The 19,255-nt window shown below is 29.7% G+C and overlaps 1 protein-coding gene across 3 annotated transcripts in view; it reads right to left on the bottom strand.

Annotated features, from left to right (window-relative positions):
• LOC136071985 (centrosomal protein of 76 kDa-like) overlaps positions 1-19,255 on the bottom strand; it is a 72,897-nt gene that overhangs the window by 26,050 nt on the left and 27,592 nt on the right. For 2 of the 3 annotated variants that reach the window (XM_065818948.1, XM_065818949.1), the window contains exons 4-7: positions 14,128-14,319; positions 9,937-10,217; positions 3,165-3,412; positions 2,980-3,079 (exon numbers count right to left, since the gene is read on the bottom strand). In XM_065818948.1, coding sequence (XP_065675020.1) covers positions 2,980-3,079; positions 3,165-3,412; positions 9,937-10,217; positions 14,128-14,319 — 821 coding nt within the window. The remainder of the gene's footprint in view (positions 1-2,979; positions 3,080-3,164; positions 3,413-9,936; positions 10,218-14,127; positions 14,320-19,255) is intronic. The other variant, XM_065818950.1, reaches the window with a different exon arrangement.

Genomic DNA, 19,255 nt, shown 5'->3' with positions numbered 1-19,255 from the left:
TGGTTATAACCCTCTCTCAACTCTATAACTCCGAAACACAAACCTTGACGAACAAGGCCGCTGCGCGGAGAAACAAGTTGAGCGCGGTACTACCAGGGACGTGGTGGGGATCGAACTCGGAACCTCTCGCTTGTGAAGCGAGCGCACTACCACTACACCACTACCGCATATATACCGCATATAGGTTTATTAAAACACATACCGCATATAGGTTTATTAAAACACAATTTAGATTTTATTTTAACTCAATTTGTTTTAAACGTTGTAAGATGTTTTGTTTTTTATTTAAGTTTGGTTTTATAAAGCAAAACTTATAAGAAAAAAATTAGTAGAAAATCACTTATTAAACTTTATTTTAAATAGTGTTTCATCAATTTTAACTCATCAGAAATTGATTGAGTTCTGATGAATCTTTATTGATTAAACACTGAGTATAATAAAACAAGCTAAAAAGTTTTGAGTCTAGCCAAAAGAGGGCGAATTTATTACCGAAAATGCCACTTAACTTACGTTACGCAGAAAACAAGTTAAAAAAAGTGTTGCAACTTTTAGGTCAAATATTTGCGAACCATTAATGGGGATCGTGTTAGAAACTTTTACAAGATGTTGGGAATTCAATACTAATTACAATAATAAAAAAAAAATTATCAGAGGTGACCGGCTAAGAAAGATATACGTGTTTTCTTGATACTAGGTTTTTAACTTATGTTACATCACTTATGTTACCTTGCGATTATTTTCGTGGAATTTTTATATCTACTATTTTGTGATAGATTTTTTAGGGTTATGTAAAAAAAGAACGGCAGTTGTATTAAAACTCATTCATTCAAAGTAATTAACAAAAGTAATTTTCAATAACTGGTGACTCTCTACCGACAGATTTTGTTGTTGATATTAATGAAGTTTTTAAATTTCTGAAGCGCAAGAGCAACTTAAAAAATTACATTTGGTATGATAACTTTATTAATTTTTATTGAGTTATTCAAATAAGAAAATGTTACAGTTATTCGAAAATTTTACTTACGCATATAATTTTTATGTGCCGGCTTATTTTTTAAAATGCTGCTAATTATTTACTCTTCCCTGCTGAATAAACGGAAGGGGACTTTTCTTCTTCTGACAAATATAGAATTTTGACATTTATGTCTTGAATAGCATTCACAAAATCATTAGCTGATTGGATTTCAATTTTTCCAGACTTTACTCTGTTGGTTGCCAAACGCTTTACAGTAGCCCCAACATCATCGACAACTCCTTTGCCGTGCATTGTTGCAAAAAAATGCCAAAATATTATTCTGTTAAATTTCTTTTCAAAGTGCATTATTGCGCTCATCACAACTTTATTTTTAAACTGCGATGTAGCATTATCGCTAAAAATGTGAATTTCTTGGGTATTAAATGAAATAAACTCCAATAACTTATCCAAATTTGCAATTAAGGAGGTCTTTGTGTGATGCAGAGAGTCAGATGCAATGGTGAAAGTTTTAAGAATTTTTTGCCAGATACGATCAACTTTCACCAAGGAATCCAAAGCAAATCGCATATTTTCGTGGTAAGTACAAACGCATACATTATGAGGCAAATTTGCAATAGATCGAACGTTTACTGGTCTTAGTTCACAAAACCTGCATAATCCAATCTTGATATCTAAGTGATCATTTTTAAAAAGCTGGTACGCTTCTTTCATGGTTAAAAGGTGACAGTGGACTAATGTCATCTTCGCAGTAGAACCTTTTTACTTTTATTTCTACTTCAGTTAAAGCTGGATTATTCACGCTATTTAATGGAAGAGTAGTGTCTTTGTTGAATGATCCATTCAGCAATGTGGCTAGGACTTCGTAACGTTGTGCGGGATCTTTGGGCAATAATTTTTGGACTTTCTTGAGCAATTTCCCTTTTGTTTGAACACTCATAATGGTAGAAAAATTAACTGTTCTTGCAGAATCTTTCTTTTTGATTTGATACTTTCGGACTCTTTCCTTTATTTTTTCTCTTTCTTTCATTTTTTTTTCCGGATCTTGTTTTATTCGTTGATGATGAGCTTTTTGGTGATCAGCATTCATATATTTTTCCCGTTCGGAATCACGCTGGTGATAAGCAGCTTGATAAGTTTTAACTCTCTGTTTAGAACTTTTAGCCACTTTAAAATGCAAAGCAAATTTTGCTAAGTTTTGCTTGAATATCTTTTAATTAATCAAAACTTATTGACGTATAAAGAATAAAAAAAACCTTTAGGGAATTGCGATGTAAAATAGTTTTCGTCTTTATAAACAACCGTAACTTTAAAAATTTTTTGTTTTTTTCAAATCCCTTGGGAGTTGCGATGGAAAATGTTTTTTTTATGTTAAAAAACTTTACGAAAAAAGCGCTAAAACTTTTGTAAATAAATGTAGTTTTAACTTACGCTACACAAATTCAAAATTAAAATGTGTCTTAACTAAGCATCGTTATTCAAAAATCTTAATGTATAAATATAAGATTTAATATTCTTTCACATATAATATTACAAAATTTAAGTTTTCAAACTAAATTTCAGAAAAAACAAAACTTGATCATGTTTTTGTTAACTTAAGTTACATGAAAATTGCAAAAATTATTTTAGTACTTTTTTGAAATATATTTATTTTTTAAAGAAAAAAATTTGACCAACAAGAAATTGAACATCTTAGCTCCATTATCACTTTAAAATATTTCGGAATATACAAAAAAAATCATGGGTAATATAACATTTTACAGTGGTACTTTTTTAACATGCATCAATGAGAAAAACTGTAACTTTCGGAACCATAAAAATGACTTAAATACATTTATTTTAGAACTAAAGGTATATTTTAAATAAACTTTCATGTGTCTACATCAATATTCATTTGTTAAAAACTGACAAAAAAGAGTTTAAAATTTGACTACTTTTTCAGTTTCCGCCGTGGAATTGCCCACATATATATATATACTCACACTCATATAAATGCATTACCTTACCCCTTTTCCTCTGGAAAGAAAACAGTGCCTTGTTGTCCACATTTCATGTGACCCACCACTCATTGATGGATAATTTTGATAAGCAAATAATGAAACAAATCTAATGAAATCACCACAAACAATAATTTCAATAACATTTTACTTAAAACATCAGTTAAAGCATTTGCACTACTTAAAAAATAAACCTTGCTGCTTGTCTTGGAGTGTCAATAAGCCGTCCAGATTTTAAAGGTTTTATGTAGGAGCATACAAGACGATGAACTGAATTTTCATCTTGAGCAAAAATTTTAACTAGCCTATTAGAATGAGATGACCTTATTTGTAAATATTCACGCCACCATTGTTTTGAATAACACAAAAACAAACGCTCTCTTTCAGCTAAACGACTTCTCTCTAAATTCATCTGAGTTGTTATGACATCCATTGATAAAATCTATTTAAACAAAAAAAAAAAATACAAATTGGATTTAAATATAAAATAATCTTTTTAAAATTGACTACTCTAAGGCTGGGATTTAAACATTTTTATAATTATCGACTTAATATTTTTGACAATGAAATCATGATACAGTACTGTTTAACAAACAAATTCTTGTTTAACTTTTGATGTAATTTAAAAAAAAAAAGCAACATTCAACAAGATTTCACTTGAAGATTTTTTTTTCAATGATTTATCTGCACTTTTTAAAAAAGAAAGAAAAAAGAAACATTTTATTTTTTATTTATTTTTTCATAAATACTTTTCGGTAGTGATTCGGTAACGCCAACCTAAAAGTGTCTTTTTTTTTTTAAATTCTGAGGACTGTATTTATGTCACAGTATTATAAAACAAGTTTTAACCTTAACTTTTTAACCCGAGAAAAACCCTTTGGTGGAAAGATAGCCCAAACTATGGGGATCACATTTTTACTTTTCTAATGAGAGCTAAACTGTGCACATCTAACTTTACAAAAAATTCCACATACTGCTAAAAACCACCAAGAATGTACAAGGAAAACTGTTTATTTTTTTTGTTTTAGTAAATGTCAACAAGAGCAAACATCAAATCTAAAAGAAAGATGTCAGATTAAACTGAAAGAGAAAATCAACTTTAATGATGACAAACTTGAAATTTGTGAAAAATGTCGCTCTTGTTTAAGAAGGAAGGTAAGTGCAGAGAACATTTCCATCATTGTATAAGTTTGAGACTATAAAACTTCAACCAGAAACTCGAGATTTTCAATGTGACTGCTTGATCTGTTTAATTGGAAAACTGAGAAACAATAGTCAAATGAAAATTGAATATGCACAAAGTTCAGCAGCTAGAACATCTTGTTAAATAGTCAAAAAAGATGCTCAGATTGCTTTTTTATTATTGGCAGAGGATTGCCTCACAACTGCACAAAAGACACTTTGAGAAATAATCTTGTTGGTGTTGTAACAAAGGATCCTTTGGGATCAGAAAGAATTCCAACCCTTGTTGTTTCAAATAAAGCTCCTTCTCCATATGGAACTGTTCAATTAAGTCAATCTTATGGTGGAAGGATGTTTTCAGTAACAGGATGTTTTAAGTATGAGTTTAGTTTTTAATAGTTCAAATAATTGAGAGGTTAAATTTTTAACTTTTACATTCATTATAGATTTATCATCAGTTAGACAACTTTTCTCTCCAAGTTTATCAATAAGTGTAAAAGACCTTGCTCCAGTTCAAGCAAACACAGGGCTTTTAAATAATGGCATCAAGAGGTTAGCAGCTACTATTAATCAGTCAACCTCACAACAGATTGTTGACAAAAATTATGCCATAAAACTTGACAAATTCAATGAGCAGCTTGTACACCATTTTACAAGCTCATCAATTCAAAATCATGCTGGATGTTTGAGAACTGTCATACATTGTAAGGATTTCCATGAGCTTAAAAATGAAATTATAGCTATAAGAAGTACATCAAAAAGTCACATTGTAAAAGTTGGAATTGATGGAGGAGGTGGATTTCTGAAAGTTAGCAGGGGTATTATTGAATTAAATCATGAACCTAGCATTCCCCCAGCAAAACTCAACTGCACAAGGACAATGGTGTCAAAAACAACTCATCATTGCTGTCTCTGAGAATCTTTTAACAAATTATAATAACGTTTTGCATTTATTTAAGTTGATTAACTTGAAAGACCAGGAATTTGTCCTGTCCTGTGATCTAAAACTTGCAAATATTATTTGTGGGTTTCAAGCACACACGTGCACATCGCTGCACCTGGTGTGAATCTGGTTCAAAAGAACTTGTAAATCAAGGGATATTGAGGACTTTTGAGTCTCTGGAAAAAAATGTCTCACTCTTTATGTCAGCAGGTTTCAATACCAGAAAATGCTTGTGACTACAAAAATGTTGTTCATTCTTTAATATTTAAACTACCTGGAGACACTTTGGTTTTGAAGTTCCTTCCTCCAATGGAATTGCATCTCCTAATTGAAGTTTTAAATCATCTTTTTGCTTTGCTACTTTAAAATTTTCTTCGAGCAACTCTTTGGGCTGATTAAATAACATTTCTGTTTTGCAGGAAATGAGTGCAGAAAACTGCAACACAACATTGATATTCTTCAATCAATTGCTTAGAAACACTCATGCATTGCAGCATTCCCATTAACTTATGCTTTTCAAAAATTCAATGCAGTAGTGTCCGGCTGTTTTGGATGCAACCTTGATCTAAACTACCCACAAATAACTAAAACATTCAGAGAGTCTTATCTGGCATATCAAAATGCGCCAATAACGCCCAAGATCCATGAAGATTTTTCCATGTGAAAGACTTCATCAACAGTTATGGTCAAGCTCTAAGGTTTTACTCAGAACAGGCAACAGAAGCAATCACAACTTTCAAATAATTAGCAAAGGTACACAAGGCCCAATCATCATTCTGAATACAGTAAAAAGTTGTAATGTTGCCTCCCTGACTTCAATAGTAAATATTGCTTGTGAAAAGTCATTTTAGGAAAAGATTCAAGAATGAATAATTTTTGAATTTGTTCCATTTAAAAGAAATGAAGTCAACACAATATATAAACAAGTCAATACAAATATATTCATAAAGTCTTTTTGTGAATATATTTGTGTTAAAGAAACAATCTTTTTGTGAATATATATGTGTGTTACTTGTATAACTTCAAGAATATATAATTTTGCTTTCCTTGTTTATATTGATGTAAATTGGAGATTTTTTACTACTGTAAAAAGCAAAATAAACTCTCATATTGCATGTTTGTGCAATCAATAAAATATCCTATTAAACGCAAAATGTGTTTAATATGTTTATGATACATTTTAATAAATATTAATGTTTAAAAAATGTTGGCGTTTAAAGGGATGAATATTCAAATTTAAATAACTTGTCAGGGTGTTGTAAACTGATTTTGATACTTATATCTAAGTGATCCCCATAGTAAGGGCTATTATTTCACTAAAAGGTTTTCCTGGGTCAGAAAGTTAAGGTTAGAACCTGTTTTATAACACTGTGTCTTATAACACAGTGTATGTATGTATGTATGTATGTATGTATGTATGTATGTATGTATGTATGTATGTATGTATGTATGTATGTATGTATGATAGGAGCAAAACTGAATCAGCATATAAAACAACATTCCAATACCACGATAGCTATAACCAGTAAATAGCGCCAATATGGCTATAACAAACTGAATAACAATTATGCGGCGACTATTTGAACAATAGTGTTTATTGAATGTTTTTGTTATTGAACGAATTTTTTGTATAAATAGAGTTTTGTTGTTGTTGAAAATATAAAATATAAGTGATGTAAAAAACGTTAAGATCTGGAAAATATAAGTTTTAATACATATTCAGTATAATTTGTGATCGGCATCGGATCATAATTGGTAGCAGATAGTAGTTTCTTCAACACGGAAGAATGGTAAAAAGAAAAAATCAAAAGTCAAATAACCAAATGAAAGATCAGTTAACCGTTTAAAAATGAAGTATCAGCATTGAACAGGAAGAAAATATTTCTAAAGTTTTTGTTTACATGAACTAAACATCAAATTATTCCGTAACTTGGAGACGATGAACCCACTTGTAAAAACCAGTTACATGAATTGAGTAATCAATTAACAAAGACTCAAAACGAAGCTCTCAAGATAATAGCTGAATTATCAAAGAAATACAAGTTTCTGGAATCAAAAAAAAAATGCAGGAAAACCCAATAAATAAATTGAAAAACTAAATAAAGAATTTGTGGAAATTGAAACATGTAAATGAATGAAACATGTAAATGAATGGATATTGCACAATGGAAGTGCTGTTGCTTATCAACAATGTTTATATGACACTGGAGAAGTGACCTGTAGATCACAATATCAAAAGCCTGAGTAAATCCATTGCAATCTATTAGTATACCAAGTAGAGCTGTCCTCAGTTTACAACTTGCAGAGAAGATTGTCAAAGCATTGAAGCTGGAATCTAAGGACGTAACTATATGGTGTGATAGTCTTAATGTTTTATGGTGGATTAAAAAAAAATCAAAAGCTGAAACCATTTGTTGCTAACCGCAATGGATTCATTCAGTCAAAGACTGAACTAAAACAATGGAGATACATACCAACAAAAAAGGTAGCTGATTTACTAACAAGAGGAACAACAGTTAATGAATTAGAAAGTATGTATATAAATAATGTATGGTGGCACCGAGTTTCCTGAATTCTTCAGAAGAAAAATGGCCACAGAATCACATTGAAGTAACACAGAGGCTTCAATTGAAGCAAAGAAAAATCCAGTACTAATGAATTTTGCATTATCCACTGAAATAACAAATAAATTGCTTGATATAAATAAGATCTCATGTTGGAAAAGACTTGTCAGTATAAATGAATGGGTGCAACAATTTATAGGAAACTGTCAATTTGAAGCAGAATTTCGTAAAAAGGGTAATATAACAGCTGATGAATATCATAAAAGTGAAAAAGAAATCATTACTAAAGCTCAACAAGAAAGCTTTAAAAAAAAATATAACAACATTAAAATAGGAAAACCAATATTGATATTAAGCAAAATCATTTCTTTAAATTGACGAAGACGGATTATTGCGACCTTGTTGCCGATTGCAAAATGCCCATTACTTACCCTACAATGTTAAGCATCCAATCATTTTGCCAAGAGGTCATACAATAACAAAATTAATTGTTAAACATTACCATGACAAAGCCAATCATGTGATAGGAACAAATCAATTATTAACAAAATTGTCAGAACAATATTGGGACATTCGAGGAGGAGAAGATATCCGAGATGCAGAAGCAAAATGCAACAAATATAAATTAAGATGTAAACCTGCTCAACAGTTGATAACCCCTCTACTAGCAATGCGCTTCAAAGAACCTCTATGTGCGTTTGCTAGAATTAGTATTGATTTTGCTAGTCCATTTCTTTTTCAGCAAGGTAGAGGGAAGATACGACAAAAAAGAAACTTATGCTTGTTTACCTGTTTAGTAACGAGCAGTACATCTCATGTTGGAGGATGTGAACTAAAAAAACTTGTCAACGACTTAGTAAGGATAAAATTACTAACTCTACAGCTAATAAAGGAATCAAGTGGCACTTTAATGCTCCGCTAGGACTTCATCTTGGCGGTGTATTTGAAATAATGGTCAAGGCTGTCAAACATTTAAAAGAATTTATACGACCAATTACAAAGGTGTGTCTTTTTTTTGTTTGATAATTAAGAATATTTAATAGACTGGAGTCTATCAAAGAGGGGGAGAACAATTGGAAGACAACTAAATCGGCATATAGAACAAAAATCCAACACCACAATAGCTATAACCAGTAAATAGCGCCATTATGGCAATAAAGAACTGAACAACAGTTATATGGCGACTATTTGATTAATAGTGTTTATTAAATTTTGTTGTTATTGAACGAAATTTTTGTATAAATAGAGTTTTGTCGTTGTTATTGAAAATATAAAATATAAGTGATATAGTTAATGTAAAAATAGTTAAGATCTTAAAAATATAAGTTTTAGTACATATTTGGTATAACTTGTGATTGCAATCAGATCAATGTATGTATGCAAAAGCCAACCTAGTTTTGCTTTACAATGACATACAACTGCCGATCTGAACCTCTTAAAGTTATGGCATGCAAAAATAAATATATGTAAAAACTATGTAATATTCATTCGCTATTGGTTCATAATTTATCTATTGCAATTACATGTTTTTCAAGTTTGATTTATAAAATTCATTTATGTAAAGCTCATTTTTCCTTTTTTTCTCAAATTTATTCAAGCATAGCAAGGTTATTCATTTGAAAGTAAATAAAAAATAATTTTCAAATGTCTGTTGTTCTCATGCATTTTAACTCAAAATTTTAGCTTAAATATCATTTTATTAAGTTTTTAAATTTAATATTTTTTGCAGACTTCAAACACTTTGAGTTAGTTCTGAGACAGTTAGGTTGGGATTGCTGATTGTGTATTAAATCAATAGTTTTGAATTGTTTTATTGTGTTATTAAATGAATGCCAAGTCAAATTTTAGACAATTGTGATTTTCAATTTTTTTTTTTTAATAGGAAAAATCAACATAATGTAGAGCTGTGATAAAGATGGAATAAAGGCCTATGACCCATGGTAAAAATTTCTGACTGCAACCAACCTATGCACCTGTTCTGATTGTCTTCAACTTTTGTTTACCAAAATCCAAAATGAAATTTTTGGAATTTTCACTAAAGCTAAAAACTTATTTTATATTCTGTTTGGATATAGGTATTAAAAATAATACATAATATAGAACCTAATAACTCCTAAAAATAAACAATTAAGTTAATAAAAAAAATACAAAAAAAATAAAAATTGCATTAAAACCATAATACATCATTAGAATTTTAATATTATAATAATTTTAATAACTAATAGCAGGTTGCTTTATTTGCTCTGGTGAAATAACTACAAATAATCACTTACATACTTGTTGCAGCTTTGGAATCAAGTCCATTCTTATATCCAAAACACCAACCGGGATTTTAGATTCTGTTGCAACGCCATTCATCTCAATTGAGTTTCGTATATGACCAGATGGCGAGCATAAAATACCTCTCCACTCTAGGTGATGAGAGCTTATCAAGTGTACATCTCCAGTTGGATCATGTTTAATGAGAACAATATGTATTTTATCAGTATTTAAAAGCAATGACGGTGCTTCTTGCATCTTGTCATAAGATGTGTTCTTTTTAAGTTCCATTAAAAAACCTAAACATTAATTTTTTCAACTTTTAAAATGCAACATTACATAGTAAACAATTAACCATTATCATTTTATTTATTAACCATTACCATTTTTTTAAAATCATAAGCAACTATTGCAACAAGAACCAAAAATTAAAAACATTTTAGTATCTTGTTTTCAGTTTTTTTTTTCTTTTCAACAAACACAAAACATGATACTTAAAAAAAAAAGGATTCAAAAAATAAAATTTTTTTTTTTTCAAACTTAATGGAAGCACAAGTAGCCTCCTCATCTGTTAACCACAAGTAGCCTCCTCATCTGTAGTGGCCTTCTCAGCCTTGGGGAGGTGAATTATAAAATACTCTTTATATTACATAACTAAGATATATCTACATAATTACTAAAATATATATATCAGGGCCTATTTTATGAAAAAGATTTAGGCAGCGATACCCCCCTGTCCCGGCAAAATTTAGCAGAATATTGGGGTTTTTTCATGAAAAAACAAACAATATTTGCCGTAAAAAAAATTAAAAAAAAAAGTTAAAAAGGTCCTCAAATTTTTATTTAGGAGGCGCCCAAATATGGTTGACGCTGTCGAAAAAAGTCTAGAATAGCCCCTGTGCTCGTGTGTGTGTGTGTGTGTGTGTGTGTGTGTATATATATATTTGGGGTGTCCAAAAAAAAAATGTTTGAATTAAATTTTGCACAGTTTTAAATATTGTTTCTTTGATGGAAAAAAACTTCTGTGCAAAATCTTAGGTGTTTTGGATAATATTTAGAGGTTGCTCAAGGAAAATAAAAATTTACTGTGTTAAAAGCATTCGCCGCAACAACAATATTTAAAAAACTTGAGTTATAGCTATGATATACAATTAATCATTTTCAAAAAATTCCTTAAATAATGCAAACAACATTCAAATGTTGCACTATTTACAAGATCAAAAGTTTAGTCTGTAGCAACAGTGGCATATGTCATCAAGATGATTTTGCGGCAATCTGGAATGCGTTTTCTGTTGTCCTCAACAACTTGTATTAGTTTCTGCATTTCAGATTCAGATTTTGTGATGGATTGATTAAATGTGCTCATAAGAGCAACAGAACGCTCAGCAGTGTCATTGATAACTTTCACAGATTTAACAATTGCTTTAGTATAGCGAAATTCAGCAATTTCCTCCCAGGTCTTTGGATCGGTTCCAGATAAAATGGTTACATCGAGACCAAGTGGTTGCAAAGCAGCAGTTGATGATGATGTAACAAGCTCATGAAGTTGCTTCTTTTCCAACTTGTTTAATTCTGCTGCTGGACACTTTATACCCCTGGCACTCCAATCAGCTCCACTTTGAATCATAGCTTCAATAATCAACTTTTTTTGTGTCACAAACCGTCAGAAAATAATGAAAGCGGAATCATTTCTGACCCAAGGTACCAGGTGTGATTTTGAAGCTTCTTCATAGCAGTATTTGAAATGACCTTGCGAAGAGCATCAGGTCATTTGCTGGAGCATCACTTGCAATTGGACAGGCAATCCATGCTGGTACATAGATATGAGCAGCAACGATACAAAATTCGCACAAGTTGTTCTGTTCTTTCATAGTCAGCTTGAATTAATTTCTTAAGAGGTATATCTTCATACAATAGATGACTTTAGCCATCCATCTAGCCATGTGATAAGCTCCCGGCATGCGAAAGCGATACTTCTTGGTGGCATAGTCTGATAACGGAAAACCCAAAATTAAAAGGCACAGCTCGATCATCTCTTTGTAGTCTTCTCTTGGAAAGTACAAAGAGTCATCTAATAAGAAAGGCTGCAGAAAGCAGCCAGCCTCTGATCGAAGTTGCTGAAGCTGTGGTTCAGCAAGATGGGCGTCATCTAATGGAGCATAATTGGCTTGATTTATGCTTGGCCAACACTTCTGAAAACTTTCAAATAGAGCTATGTTGGGCCCACTGCTGGGTCCAAGCAAAACTGAGTATATTTCCCCAATAACTACTTCATGCATATGGTGACAACAAGCAAAGTAGAGAAGATTTTTCTTCATCAACTTCTCTAGCAAGATGCACACACCATTTTTGGAACCAGTGTTTGACGCTGTTGTGTCAAAACACATACCGACAATATAATTTGCAACATTCCATATGGTCAGTAACTGGAAGGTTGCTTTTGCTTGAGCCAGTCCAGTGCCAGATGATATCTTTACAATACCCAGTATTTTCTCCAGATTACGACCAGTCACATCAATAGCAATTCTATCAACATTGGACATTGGATTTTCATAGTTGATGCTGTCTCTCATCATCTTACCATCCCAGTGGACGACCATATGTTGTTTCTCACTTGACATAAATTTCTGCCGAATATGATTTTCAGTTGATGAATGGTGCATGATATGTTTGTGGCGGACTGTTGATCTTGATAATGGTGTACTTTGGAGGTCCTCTCCACTTGCTCTAGCAATTGCAGCTGCCAATATAGTGAATTTTTGGTCAGATAAATTGATTCGATCAAGTATAAATGATACATCTAGAGAAGACAAAATTTCCTTGAGAATATGTGGCTTTTTATTTTTAGGACTTTGTTCACAGTCAGTTGATTAGGTTACTAGTTTTTTGTGATAAACCGGAATTTCTATTTCATAATCATCATTGTCATCAGGAATGTCACTGACTTCTGTTGCTTTGCTATCACTATCACAATCAAGACTAAAGTGGCTACAGCTAGGGGTAAGGACAGCATTTGCTTTTTGTCTTCTCTCTTCCTTATTCTGCTTTCTTTTTGTTTCTGCTTGTTGACGCTCTGCTGTTTGCTTTTCTTGTTGAGATAATTTTACATCTTCTCCAGCCATCTTTATCATACGAGCATTCTTTTGGTCTTCCAGAAATATTTTATCTTCATCAATTTTAATTAGCTTGTTTGCATCCTTGTGTGAAATGTCAAACAGTAAATCTAATTTGATACTAAAATCTCTCTCTCTAGCAATCTGTGACTTACTAGCTCTTCCTTTATTCTTTTTAAATAAATTATATTCATCAACACATGCTTTCTTTTTTGATACAATATTCTGGCTTTTTTCCAGATGTGAGCTAAATCATTAGATGTTGCTTTTGCACTGGCTGGAACTTTTTGTTTTAATGCTTTGTGGAAAAACGTCCTTAACACATCAACCATCATTGGAAGGACATTGTTTGGTAGGTTCTTCTCAGGTTGACCAATCAACCATATTGCAGTTCGATTACGTGTCTAAGGAAAATTTGAAGAACTTATCTTTTCACTCATTTTCAGCAACAAGCTAAAATTAAATGACCAAATTAAACTCAACTTGAGAAATTAAATATTAATTTGCAAACATAATTTAAAATATGTGAAACAATATTTTAAATTATGTTTGCACTAAAGTAAGTTAAGTCACCCAATAATATTTAGCACTAAAAAACAAGATATTGGCATAACAGCTATTATTATTATTATTATTTTATAGGATTAAAATAAATAAGAACCTCAAAATCTTTAAATATTTCAGTTGTTCAGCAAAAAATTACAATTAATGAAAATGTTTTTCAATCAAAAACATCAGATGACAAGATGGCTGCTTGTCACATGACCAAAGAAGTTAGCTCATAAAAGACAATGGTACATCAAATTTGTTTAATATTTTATCTAAATTGAACATGGGATAAAATTAGGAAATTATTTAAGGCGTAATGCTATTATTGTAAAACTAAAAGGCCATTGAGCAACCTCTAAACATTAATTTATTTTAATTATCTTTTGCACAGTAAATTTTAATGCCAATTGGCACAAAATAGTGTGCATTCAGATCAGAGAAAATTTTTTTCTTCTAGTGGTTATGTGAACAACCCTAATATATATGTATATATTTGATTTCATATTCAATAAAAAATGCTCAAAAAATTTGTAAGTACAAAAAATACCTTCTTCAAATGCTGGTTCACATGCACAAGCTACCGCTTTTGAATTATATCTTTGTCCATTAAAGTGAACATGTATGGTGAAAGTACTAACCACATTCCCAGGAATATCTTCAGGGTCTTGTAAATGCTCTAGAAATGCTTTACCGCCAAGTATTTGAAAATATAAATATCGCTTTTCAGGATCAACAGGAACTATAAGAAAATTCTAAACAGTTTCTACTAAAAACTGATTTTAAACCTACTCAAGCCTGATTAGAATCAGGTTTAAACTTAGCTTAACCCAAATAGTCTGCTAGAACCATGTAAACAACTTTTGTTGTTAGTAAGCAATATTTAATGAGCAGAATGAGGTATCAACCTGAAATTAATACATAAACAGTAGATTAGTCCAGAACTAGATAGTAAAAATTTAGTGTTACTAACTACTCTCCTCAAGCCGAACTTTTTTTACTATATAGCAGGCTTAGAGCAAAAAGGCTGTAACAACATTTTTGCAAAACAGATAAAATATGGTTTGAAAGTTTAGGCACCCTTCTAAAGCAAGTGCTCTAACAGTGGTTACCCTTCTAAAGCAAGTGCTCTAACAGTGGTTAGAGCACTTGCTTTAGAAGCAAGAGATCCAGGGTTTGAAATGAGCTCTGAGCATATTTTGAACCATCAATAAGGAAGGAGGTGTAAACTTCTAGTTAAATGTTCTTACAAAGTTCTCTGTGACAAATATAATATATATATATATATATATATATATATATATATATATATATATATGCATATATATATATACACACATATTTATATATATATATATATATATATATATATATATATATATATATATATATATATATATATATATATATACATACATATATATATATACATATATATATATATATATATATATATATATATATATATATATATATATATATATATATATATATATATATATATATATATATATATATATATATATATATATATATATATATATATATATATATATATAGTTCTATAGATTGTTGCATTTGGGAAGTACGAAAGGAAAAAAATGATTCTTACGCCAACAAATACCTCACTTTTAATTACTTTTGACTTTCGTCCAATATTTGCCTGTTGTCAGAAAATAAAAACCATTAATTTAATTACAAATTAATTGTTTTTAAAAAACCCGCAAAAACGCAAATTTAATTGACCAGAATGTTTTTAAAAACATTCTGAATGTTTTTAAAAACATTCTGAATGTTTTTAAAAACATTCTGAATGTTTTTAACAATATAAACAATGTTTTTATTTTTATTTTTTTTACTGTAAATCATGCGTGGAGTATTGCTACTATCTTATAGCCTTACTCTCAACAAAGTGCTGCTACATTGACTGACAAATAGCCTGACTCGCAATGGAGTGCTGCTATATCGACTGACAAATAGCCTGACTTGCAACGGAGTGCTACTATATCGACTGACAAATAGCCTGACTTGCAACGGAGTGCTGCTACATTGACTATCTTTTCGCCTGACTTGCAAGGGAGTGCTGCTACATCGACCGAGTGTTTGGTTGGGGCAGGCAGTCTATCGATTAATAAAAAAAAAATTCCGGTCTTGCATTTTAATTTTTACTTTTTGACAACAAAATACGGAAAAACTTTCTGACAACCAGTTAAGAGTTCTGTATATATATATATATATATATATATATATATATATATATATATATATATATATATATATATATATATATATATATATATATATATATCTACTACTCTTATCAGTGACTGATAATACAGTGTAATCAGGCTTAAAAAATTGCCGGCCTTTAAAAAATCAACTAGAAACCAAGATCAAAAAGCTTTCTCTCTAGTTTCTGTATTAATTTTGTGAGTGTTCATCCTTGGTCCTAGATTCTTGATTGTAAACCAGTTTTCTATTCCAATCCTTAAGAAACTTTTCTGGAATGATGTTGATCCTTTGAATTTTAACTTTCACATCACAAAGCTTATTTTAAGAGGTCACTAAAACAACTTAACTCTTCAAACAACATGCTGGGATTCTACATCTTGATACAAGATGTAGAATACCAGCATGTCTCATTATCTAAAATCGGAACATTTACTTTTTTGCTTACCATATTGTATGAGAATTTCTTATTTTCTTCAAAATATACCAGACTTGGTCTAAAGTCATTCTTTTAGTGTAAATGTTCATGTTCAAACTTATATTAATCTAAATTTTTTTTACAAACAACATAGACTTAGAATTCTGTATCATCATCATGTTTTTGATAGCAGCTGAATTGTGTTGTTCTTATGTTTCTACCAGTGATAAATTTTAACTTGAATTTTTCTGCATAATAAAAATTATTCCTAAATAAGTCTTTTGAAGTTGAGTTGCAACATGTATTATTATATAAGTAAATATCTGAAATGTTTACTTTATTTCAGCCTATCTTTTTTTCAGCAAACTTGCTTGTTAAATTAAATACAGACTCATATCTAGTGATGAATCCAAAACCTTAGCCTAACTATTCTGTAACTAACATCACTCACCTTTTCTGTAATTTTACATTTAGCAATTTTTTAGTTTTATTAATTGAAAAATATTTTTTCAGACCTAGATCTCAGGATTGTTTGAGGTTAAAGCCATTTTAATTTAAAAATATGGGAAGCAATAATGACTAACTTTTTAAAAATCATCTTTATCAGTAATATAAAAACTTTTATTTAAAGTGAAACTGATGTAACATTTATTTGTATATACATAATTTGTAAAAAAAATATTTTTTTTATATATATTGTATAAACAAATAAAAATAGTATAAAAAAAACTAGATTAACAAAATGTTTAAGTTAATAAAAACATTAAAACAAATTGTGACTTAATTCAAGGATTAAATAAATTTATGTTAACAATTAGAAATGTTGTTTAAAGTAACTTTTGATATGTAGCAATAAGAATCACATAGCATAATAAACAAAAATATATTAAAAAAAAATCAATTTATAAAGAAATGTTTTTTTGAAAGTAAACAAAAACAACTTTGTAACATTGAGTAAAGAATAACTTTTAAAAATTGAAGTTTTTTTTGTGCTATAAAATCATGCATAAAATATTTAACAGAAGAATAATTTATATTGATATTATAATCAATATCAAAATATATATTTAATAATATAAAATATTATTCAATTTTTCTAAACATTAAAAACAAAAAAGCTTTTAGTTAAAATTCAACATTTCTTGGTTATATAACATATTGATTTTTTAAACCCCTGAAATTCAATGCTTTGTTAAAAAAAAAAGGAAACCAAGTTTCAATAGAGATAAAGAATGAGAAATAGTCAAACCATATACATATTTGCTGTCTTCAATAGCCCCCTCCTCCCTTGTACGCATTCATACATTTTTTGGGTAAATCCCTTCTCCAATACCTATGTACGTACTTAATGGAAGATCCCTAATACCAATACCAAAATATAAAAATAAACATTTAATGCGGCATTTTATTATATAGTTTACTTTTTTTTTAAAACATATTAAGAAATGCTATTAAAAAATCATAAAACTGACATTTATTGACATTTTTAATGTCATTAACTTTTAAACTGTAAATTTTCATTGCGGTAATTTTTAAACTGTAAACTAAATTGCAAACTAATATGTTCAAAATAATAACATTTTGTCCATTATTTTAATATGATGTACTAAATACATATATTTAGTACAACGTATTAAAATAGTGGATTTATGAGGAGCAGCTATCAAGCCCAGATTTGATTTTCAAAAGAGTGATCATCATATAATGCTTTTATAATGCAAAAAGTTACTTTTTAGATCAATAATCAATTTATTTATTAATAATATATTTTTGGATTGGGGATTAGAGGTGTTCAAAAAAATAAAATTTTCAAAAGCGAATACACAAGAAGCCAAATTTGGGGCAAATATTAAAAAAATGCAATTACAAAAAAAAAAATTCACAATTTTTTCTTTTTAATGTGATCGTAACGGTCCAAATTTTTTATTTAGATTGTTGTGTATCCTGGTTTTTTTCATAAGTGTTGTTTTAAATAGAAAAAAGATTTCAAAAAAAAAAATTTTTTTTTTTTTGTGGGTTTGCGCTAAAGTATTTTTTTGTGAAAGTGTTTTTATATAAACAATAATTATGAAGAGACTAGGATAAACAACAATCTAAAAAAAAAACTTAAAACCATTATGATCACATTAGAAAAATTTGGGGCGTTTTCGGAATATTTTGCTTGAGCACAAGGTAAATGTCAACATTTCTGGAATTTTTTTTTGTAATTGTATTTTTTTAATATTTGCCCCAAATTTGGCTTCTTGTGTATCCGCGTTTTGAAAATTTTATTTTTTTGGACACCCCTGGTGGGGATGAGCTAAAAGTTAGAAGAAGTTGGGTGTGAAAGAATTAAGAAAACTTTCAAAACTCTTCCCCCATCCTCATTAAAATAAATAAATTTTTTTTGATCTATTAAAGACAAATGACCAGGATGATTTTCTTATTTTTTTTAAGTCAAGACGTATGAAGAAAAGGTAAAAGGGACAAAAAATCTAGTATTTTTAAAAGCTATGTTCCACAAAATGGTATTTTTTACAAGCATAACAAAATTAGTAAAATATTTACCATGATTCAAATTTTTTCGAAGGCATTGTAGTGATTCGTTACAATTTTGGAACCTTAATATCTGTACCTAGTTAAACTTTTTCCTTTAATTTATTCAAAAGTGTGTATTGATCATAAATTTTTTAAATATTGGTGAGGTTAGTGATATTTAAGATGGTACAAACAAAACTTAAGTCTTATGAATGATATCATAAGCATTAGTTTTACTTATTGCTGCCTTAGTAATTATGTTCGCTGCTGCTTCATCAATTTTATTAAATTTTCCTTTGGAAGCCGGTAATTGCCAGTGTGTTAATTGTGATAATAGGTTTTGATAATAGATTTTTGGCCCTTTTGCGGCTTATATAAGATTTTGACATTTAATTTTTTACTAATTGCTAATCAAAAGATTTTAATATCTATATTTTGTTGTAAAAATGACAAAAAATTAAGGTGACATCACTATTTTGACAGTCAAAATGCCCTAAACCACATACTTTTAATA

Source organism: Hydra vulgaris, chromosome 15 (assembly GCF_038396675.1).
Source record: "Hydra vulgaris chromosome 15, alternate assembly HydraT2T_AEP".
Lineage (NCBI taxonomy): Eukaryota > Metazoa > Cnidaria > Hydrozoa > Anthoathecata > Hydridae > Hydra > Hydra vulgaris.
The sequence above is the reverse complement of the archived record's forward strand: the minus strand, read 5'-3'. Positions and strand labels throughout refer to the sequence as shown.